We start from the raw sequence: 9,221 nt of genomic DNA, 5'->3' as shown, positions 1-9,221 counted from the left end.
GAAATGACACCATGAAAATGTTGCCGTGGCTTGCGTCAGTGCAGATGAGGTTCACAAGCCTTCTGGTGATCCTCAAGACAAGCCTCACCCTCTGAAAATAATTGTAAACACAAAAGGAAAACATCAAGAACACTTCTGAAAATCACCAAAAATTCTAAACAGCTTAGAAAAAATCTCATCTTTGGTGAGCTGCTAGATTTCTTTGCAAAGAACAAGATGCAAAAAGAATCAATTCATTTGGACTTATGGTTGAAGATTTATGGCTGTTTGAAGTGTTCTCTAAATTCAAATTAATTTGAATATATGTAAAAAGACTGGGGGGTGACGTCGAAGGCGTAAAGCCCAGGGGTGCCACCACTCGTACCGCTTCGCGCGCGTATAGAGTGGCTGACTAGCGGGCCCCGCTAGTCATGTGAGAAGGAGGGGGAGAAGGAAACAGAGGGAGTCAAAGCTCCGCCGGAGCTCTCGCCGGCGACGAGGACTCCTTGGCCAAAACAAGAGGGAGGGATGGGAAGAGGGGACGGAGGCGCACCTGCCAGTACCCGTAGCATAGCTAGGGGTGGTCGGAGGGCGTCGGAATCACCCTCGCAAGCGGAGGCAAAACACGGTGGTCGCCGGAGATGAAGAAGACGGCGAGCAGAGGCAACTCCAGGGGCTCCAAAGGGGCAGGATGGCTTCACCGGAGAGGGGCGGAGGCCCTGGAAAGGTCGCCCTGGCCTGGGAGGGGCTGGAGCTACCGCGGTGACCATAGGGGATCGCCGGCGAGCTCGAGCTCGGGGACGGCGGCCCGCGGCCTGCCTGGCTAGGCTACGGCTTCTTACTCGCTTGTGGGGTGTGTGGGAGTGCTGGATGGTAATCGAGGAGGCTGGGGGCGGCTTTATTTATAGGCGAGCGGCGAGGGGGGTTCGGGCTCCGCCGGTGGACACCTGTCCATGGCGCCCGGTGACAAGCGGCGTTAGTGAGAGGGGGAGAAGGCGACGCAGCTCACGCGACAACTGTTGGCGGACGGAGACAAGCACAAGAACGAGGAGAAGGCGACGAGCACAGTGCACACCACACTGTTGGGTTGGCCGGACCGTGCCCATGCTCGCTGCGGCGAGCTCCGGTGTCGGCGAGCGCCAGAGGGGAGTTAAGGGAGTTGAGATGAAGATGGTGGCAAAGTTTGGCGCACTACGGCAGTCGGGGAAGCGAGCACGCTCGAAACAGAGCCCTCGGCTGCACTCAGAGCGCGTCGACACGCATGCCAGCACCCCTGGACGAACGCGGTCACCGTGTGGACTATGACATCAGGCCGAGCTAAGCCTAAACTTCATGTCTGGCGTGTTGTTCGTGGTAGATTGAGATGTTGCCACGCTTTGGTTTGGATCCAGGTGCAGAAGAGAAGTTTTTACATGTCAGGTAAGTTTCTGGTCAGTAACTTTGAGAGGTTACTGAGGTCAAAAGGCTGGGAGTTAGAGGCTGTGCTTTGGAGGTTAGCCAAGAGTTACTAAGGTGAAAATGCACAAGAAAACCCAGGCACAATGGAGCAAGTAAAATGGTAGTTGCTGTAGAAACCACCATTTCTGTCCAGAATAGAAAATATTTTCTGTAGCAAAAATATTCCAAAAAGTGATGAAATATTTTTTCTCAAGAAGGTGCCCTAGGGTTCAAAGAATAGTTGTGCCCTAGGGTTTTTGAGAGAAAAATGAATATTTTTCATTTAAGAAAAATATTCCAAATATTATTTTGAGGTGGATCAGAAGGGGAATGATGCTTAGGAAGGGAAATGAAGCACTTGAGTGAAAGCCAAGGGTACCCAAGTGTTTAAGTACATATGAAAAGATTAAAAAACTCCAAGTCTCAAATTGAATCCAAATAAAAATCTTCTATTATATAATTAAAACAAGATTCAAACAAGCCATCATGTTCATCCACATAGTTATAATTATCTTGGCCGTAAATATTTAGATATACACGGCCAAGATTTAAAGATATAGCGTTACATACAAATATTGTGTACAAACATATATGCACATCCAAAATCTTCCACGATCCACTCAAAAAAGAGAGCTGCCACGGTCATTGTATCTACGAAGGAAAAGTGCATGCGTGCATGAGAAGGACACATTCAAAGTCATCGTATACTATATTAATTTAAGATGCAACTGCTAGAACCTGTCACGTGTGTATAATATTGTGAAAAGAAAAAGTAACTTTCCTGGACACAAGGATATAGCCGGCAGTTTTCTATGAGACCTGACAATTTTTTAGTCCACATTCAGAGTACCAAACGGATTCACCCGCAAAAAAGGAGAGTGCCAAACAGATTCTTTTCTTTAAGGGGGTGCCAAACGGATTCTAAAGTCCATATATTTCATCAGTTGTTAAAATAAAAAGAGTCCATATTTCAAGGGTCGCGCTAACTGCCACATGTGTGGCGTGGACGGGAACCCGCCCGCATGCCTCGTGTGGCATGGACGGGAACCCACCCGCACGACCCCGTCCGCGCGCATAAAAGCGCGACCCGCACGTCCGCTGTGTGGCAACCCCGCCCGCACTGCCTCGTCCGGGCCATACAACCCGCTGCCCGCACGACCCAGCCGTTCCCGGCCTCGTCCCCTCTCTCGTCTGCCGCCCTCGTCCCCCGCCTGTCGAACCCCGACCTCCGTCGCCGGCCATCTCTGGTTGCCATGGCAACCAGGGCAGATCCGTAGTGCGCTCCCACCGCAAACCACACCCCTTATCTCCCCCACCCCATCGCACCCCCCATCCCCCACTCCAACAACGCCCTCCAAAGACGACCAGCTAAAAGCAGGTGAATCTCCTGATCTCCCTACTGCTTCTCATCCTTCTTTCTGGGCAGAAAATTGCAAAATTACCGATGAAGTTGGCAACTAGATCCATCCTACAGCGGTAAAACACTACATAAGTTGTGTGTCTTCACAGTTGCCAAGAAGAATGCACTAGATCTGCCATGTAATACGGTAGAGATAACCGTAAGTTCTCACTAGATTGATGCACGTAGTTGGTAAATGAATGGATGTGCAGGAATACATAAAAAGGGAGAGAAAATTGAGAAATTTGGAGTAATGGGGGGTGTGAAAATTAATTGCCATTGGTGTCTAACGTCAATTGCCACCTATCATTGTCATCAACTGCCACCATGTCAACTTATTGCTTGCCATCCTATTGTAGAGGCCGATGCCATCGAATCAAACGGATAGCTAGCACCCAGATTTTAGAAAAGAGAGTGGATGTGCATGTCCTACTAGCCATGATATGTTGGTTGCCTACGCATGAAAATGTGATAACACTGACATGTTAACTTCTACATGCAAGCAGCACAATGATAAATTTTTTTGTGGATTGTTGATGCCTTCTTGTTCATCCAGTGATTGAGAACACATCGGAAAGAAGCGAGACACGGAAAGAATGAATCACGAAGATGGCGCTGATGCTTGGGGTTCTCAAAGGCCAGAAACGCCCCCTTTGGATGCATCAGATTACAATCAGCTCATCTCTGCGGGGCCGTTGCTGCCACTACTAGAACAATATGCAGGCGTAGGTATGATGCGTGCTAAACAATGAAGAGAACAGTTGCCATATTCACGACGATGAAGATGACATTCTACTTATGTCGTGCACTGTCATTTTTTATGCAGGTTCGTATGACCAGAACACTCTTAGGGGTCCCCCGTGGCAAGTTCAGTCACAAGGCGCTAACGCTGACAAATGTACGGGAAGGCAACTTCAACTAGCTAGTATGGCTAATCAAGGTAATGCAAAACGAAAAAAGAGCACGTACTGCTGTGGACGTGAAAAATGAACATGAAAAAAAGATGGCAAAAGGACTCACGAGTTATCACGGGTGAAAATGCAGAGCATTCATGTAGCACGTGGCATCAGGCAGCACCCATGTACCTGCCATCGACGTCGTACACAGGTGAGTCCATAAAAATAGTGAAGTTGCGGATGCTCAGTTAGCACAAGGAGCATAGTTGACAACTACAAATTGCCATGACTGGACATCTACAATTGCCATGGATTAAAAACTACACTTGTCGTCCTTGGACAACTGTTGTTGCCATCCCTGCACACCTGCAGTTGCCATGGAGGAATAGCTGCAGTTGCCATCTATGAACAACTGCGGTTGCCATACCGATGCAACTTCAGTTGCCATGCAAGCAAAAACTGCGGTTGCCATGCTAGCACGAACTGCATTTGCCACGAATTGACCAACCAGTACTATGCTTACAGGTTATTACGCTGGTGGTGACCTGGCAAATGTCTCCTGGCAAGCTTCACAAATTGCAGGTGGAGCACGTCATTATGGTGTCACAGACCACACAAGATGGTCAAATACAACACAACAAGGTAAAAGGAAAAATCTGAACCAAAAAAAACAGCGCTACATTTGCTATTTGTAGTTATTTGTAGGCAAAACAATAGTTGCCATGTTTGTTAAACAGTAGCTGCCATGACTGGACAGCTACAGCTGCCGTACATGTCCACGCGCAGACTCACGGCTTGCTGTCTGAAATGATGTCATGCCAAATCACTCGAAGATGGTGTGATCCGTTGCGATAGGCATGTTATCCAACACAAAAATCTTACTCTCGTACCTGATTTTTCCTATTACAGAACCTACAACTACAATGCACAGCAGCGCAGGAACATCTACTACGGGGAGCTCTGAACGCACGGAAGACGCGTTCCACTAGCCAGCAGACAATCATGCCGCAAACAATTTTGAGTCAAAGTCGGGAATGGCAATCATTCCAGCAATGCCGGCAAGCACCCCTTTGAACACAAGCACTGGCAACACTCAGGTGGATGGGACTGCCGCCGATACTGAAGTGAATGATGAAACTGACGACGATGCACAAGGGGATGAAGATGGTGGGCAATCAAAGATCGTGGTACCTCAGCCACCATACATTGGGCAGAGATTTGAATCGTTCGAAGCAGCAAAGGAATACTACCAGACATATGCAAAGTTCCATGGATTTGCGGTCAACACCGAGTACCATAGGAAAATTAAGAAAACTAACGAGTACAGCAGACGTGAGATGAGGTGCCACAAGGCGCGGAGGAACAAGAAGGGGAAAGGCGATGCGCCTGTCGTTCCAGAACGAAAGAGAGGTATCATTCTCAAGACTGAGTGCCCTGTCCGGTGTAAGCTAAACGTAGATGGAGCCCAGTGGGTGGTCAATGAATATTTTGACGAGCACAACCACCAACTTATAAAGAAGTTCGACCTGGTGAAATTTCTGACCGCCCACAGAGGGTTCACCCCCGTCGAAAGGCAATTCGTAAAGCTGCTACAAGATTGTAACGTCGGTCCATCAAGAATGGTGCAGATAATATCTCTCATCCACAGCAAAAAGGGGACTTTGAGTAGCATGCCGTACATACCAGCTGACGTCACAAACCTACAGGCCAGGTACCGTAGAGAGAGCAAGTTGGTAGACATAGAGGCCACAATTGCCTACTTCGATGCGAAAGCCAAGGAAGATCCATATTTCTTCTACAGGATATGGTTGGACAATGAGGACCGTGTCAGGAACATGTATTGGGTGGATGGTGCTACAAGGAGAGCCTACAAACATTTCCGAGATTGCATTTCATTCGACGCGACGTACCTCACCAATATGTACAAGATGCCATGCGCTCCGTTCATAGTAATAAATAACCACAATTAGTCGTTGCAGTTCGGCTGCGGGCTTGTCCAGAACGAAGACACGAATGGGTACGTTTGGCTGTTCAAGACCTTCTTGGAGTGCATGGATGGACTTGCTCCGATGAACATAATAACAGACGAAGATTTCAGCATGCGTGCAGGCATAGAGGAGATCTTTTTGTTGGCAGTGCACAGGCACTGCAGGTGGCACATTATAAAGAAGGCTGAGGAGACGCTAGGACCGTTCTTTGCTGACCATCCAGAGCTTCACAAGGCATTCGAGCTGTGCGTGGACCACAGTTTGACGGTGGAGGAGTTTGAAAGGAGCTGGATGGCCATGACTGAAACACATCAAGTCCAAGACAACGAGACTCTTGTTAGCCTGTGGGAGAAGCGAATGTACTAGGTGCCGGCCTACTTCATGCAGTGCTTCTTCCCCTTTCTGCAGACTACGCAGCGCAGCGAGGGGTTCAATGCTATTTTGAAGCGGTACGTCAGCCCTGGCAACTCATTGCTACAGTTTGCCAAGCAGTACACAGCTTTGCAACAAAATATTCTGGGATCTGAGCTACAGCAAGAAGCGACCACGGCACTAAAGCAGCCAAAATTGCTAACGTATTTACCGATAGAGAGGCAAATGAGCAAGATATACACCAACAAGATCTTTAACAAGTAAGTCAGTTGTGTTACCGTATTATTTGCAGAAAAAGCACCAAGTCAGTAGGTGCCTTATAGAGTGCAATGCAGTTGCCATGTTTAATGAAATACTGTTTGCCATGCTTACTCAGCTGCATGTTGCCATGTTCAATGAAAATTCTGTTTTGCCATGTTTGCTCGGGTGCATTTTCCTTGTTGAATGAAGTGCAGTTGCCATGTTTAATGCACTGTGCTTCCATTGGGGCATGTTGGCATGCAAATGCCAATGTCAACTGGAAAAACTGTTATATTTGCGACACATATGCTGAAATGCAGTTGCCATGTTTAATAAAATGCATCTGCCATGTTTGTTGAAATGCAATTGCCATGTTTACTCAACTGTAGATGCCATGTTTAAATAAAAGGGCAGTTGCCATGTTTTATGCAATGTGCTTCCATTGGGGAATGTTGGTGTGGAAAAATGACGATGTCCAGTTGAAAATGTACTACAGTTGCCATGTCTAGTGTACTGCAGTTGCCATGTCTAGTGTACTGCATTTGCCATGTCTAGTGTACTGCATTTGCCATGTTCAACGTACTATATTTGCCATGTTCAATGAACTATGTTTGCCATGTTCAAACAAAATGTATTTCTATTTCCATGACAACATAAGGTGGTACAAGAAGAGAGCGCATGATAGTTTAACAGAAAACACACAAAACTTGCAGATTCCAGGAAGAAATAAATTGTGCCAGCATGTTCACGACATTCCATGTGGATGAACATACGTTCAAGGTGTGTTCTATTTTGGGCATGTCAGATTCAGAACCTGAAGACCCAGACAAAGGAAGGAACTACTTCATCAAAGCCTCGATAGGCGAAGGCGAGTACTACTGCCAATGCTGCAAGTTCGAACGGGACGACATTGTGTGCTGTCACATACTAAAAGTAATTGACATGAACGCTGTGACACGGATGCCCCGCCATTTCATAAGGGGTGATGGACTTGGGACGCTGACGACGCGTTGGTGCCGCAGACAACACACGTAGTTCTGGCTGTGCATGACGAGAGACCTGAGTCAACCATGGAAGCCGTGAGGCACGTTGTGCTGACAAAGAACTATGCTGAGCTAATTGATGAAGCGTGCAAGAGTGATGAGACAGCGAGAGTCACAGAAAAACACAGGAAGGCACTGAAAAGAGAGCTTGATGAGATCAAGAAGAGGAAAGCTAAGGAAGCCTTACACCGGTTCCCCCGCACATCAAGTGTGCCTTCATCCACGGGGCCATCATCTGAAAACTCGGAGATAGGATCTGGAACAGCAAGCACACAGACCCAGGTCAGGAACCCACCCCGTTCCATCACAAAGGGTCGTCCAAGGGAGATAAGGTACAAGTCGGGATTGGAGATCCAAGCAAAACACAAGAAAACGAAGAAAGGGGCGCGCAATCCATGAGCAAAAATTGGGGCAATGTGACATGGTCCTTGTGGACGTTTTGTTTTGTACCCTAGATGATGAGAATTTTTTTTTAAAAAATTGGGAGAATGACTCTTGAGGGGCATCAGAAGTGGAAAGAAAATTCATTGAATGGATAAATGCAGTTGCCATGTTATGGGTACTTAATCTGCCATGTTATGTGTAGCTAATCTGCCATGTTATGTGTAGTTAGTCTGCCATGCTATTTTATACTAAATATGCCATGCTATTTCATACTAAATATGCCATGCTATTTTATACTAAATATGCCATGCTAGTTGTACTGGATCTGCCATTTTAGTTGTACTGGATCTGCCATGTTAGTTATACTGTATCTGCCATGTTAATTATGCTGGATCTGCCATGTTGTTTGTACTGTATCTGCCATGTTAGCTGTACTGAAAATATGCCATGGTATTCCTGATGACTCTGCATGGCATATATTTCCATGACAATACGACGCGGTTTAGAGACACATAGTGTGTTGTGTGCAATGTATGGGAAACAAGTTGGAAAAAGCGTAACGTGCATAAACCGCAGCAAAGGTTGTGGCTACATGATCAAGCTACCCATGCTAGCCGGTGCAGTTAGCGATGAAAAAGAAGAAGCAAAACAACAAAAATGAAAAACGACGATGACTTTCACTACCCATGTCTGATGAACTACATTTGCCATCTTTTTTAAAACAACGTAGACGCATTCGAAATAGCAAACCGGTGCTAGAAACGATGAAACCATTGTAATAATGACAAACATAAAAACATATCTGCTGTAACGCCTAAAATAGGTTCATGTCCACACATATATTACAGAAACTATTCAAATGTCGCTCACACACCACCACTACATAGTTAGGCTACGCGGGGCTGCAGTCATAACATAGCACACAAACATAGTTTTCAATGAGAAACAAAGAGATAGTACCTTACAGAATGTAAGGTATACGTCCGGTGTGTAACGCCACGTGATCACTTGTACTTCTTGATGACTTTCTTGATAGCTTCCTCCACGAACTCGCGTGCTCCGGACCGCTTGTTGAAATCTTCATTCGTCAACCAGTTCCATGTGTAGATTTTCCGGAGCTCAACGACCGTGCAGCTGTGATAGGGGGGACAATTCTGCCTTCCCACTTTGCAAAGTATTCCAGCGCGTGAAAGCCACAGTCTGTCCTGCATGAGGAAAAGAGTCAGGTGAACACGCAAAAAGGACAGTCGTAACAAAGATAGACTTCAATTTAGATGTGACAACAAAAGAGGGGTTGGATTGATGTAAATGGCACATGAAGGAAAGAAGAAATTACGTGTTCCCTTGCTTCGCAGTCGCCAAATACTCAGTCGGGAAATGCTTGATCTGGACCTTTGAATGTTCGTAGTGACGGTTCCATGTCTCTTTGAGGTTGTTAATGTAGAATTCGGCATGCGTAGTAAGGTCTGCATCAGCTTCTGAA

The 9,221-nt window shown here is 46.6% G+C and overlaps 1 protein-coding gene across 1 annotated transcript; it reads left to right on the top strand.

Annotated features, from left to right (window-relative positions):
• Positions 1-4,745: 4,745 nt before the first annotated feature.
• Positions 4,746-6,065, top strand: LOC147987198 (protein FAR1-RELATED SEQUENCE 5-like). The gene is made up of 2 exons (XM_087542312.1): positions 4,746-5,555; positions 5,691-6,065. Exons 1-2 carry the CDS (start codon positions 4,746-4,748, stop codon positions 6,063-6,065), a joined length of 1,185 nt encoding a protein of 394 aa, XP_087398438.1.
• The last annotated feature ends 3,156 nt before the right edge of the window (positions 6,066-9,221 follow it).

Source organism: Triticum urartu, chromosome 2A (assembly GCF_056163025.1).
Source record: "Triticum urartu cultivar PI428250 chromosome 2A, HENAU_Tu73, whole genome shotgun sequence".
Taxonomy (NCBI): domain Eukaryota; kingdom Viridiplantae; phylum Streptophyta; class Magnoliopsida; order Poales; family Poaceae; genus Triticum; species Triticum urartu.
Note: the sequence above shows the minus strand (reverse complement) of the source record. Positions and strands in the feature narration are given on the sequence as shown.

Coding starts and splice junctions, on each gene's coding strand:
- LOC147987198 (XM_087542312.1), top strand. CDS start 4,746: ATGGCAATCATTCCAGCAATGCCGGCAAGCACCCCTTTGAACACAAGC. Junction 5,556..5,690: donor GTGTCAGGAACATGTATTGG/GTGGATGGTGCT, acceptor TAGTCGTTGCAG/TTCGGCTGCGGGCTTGTCCA.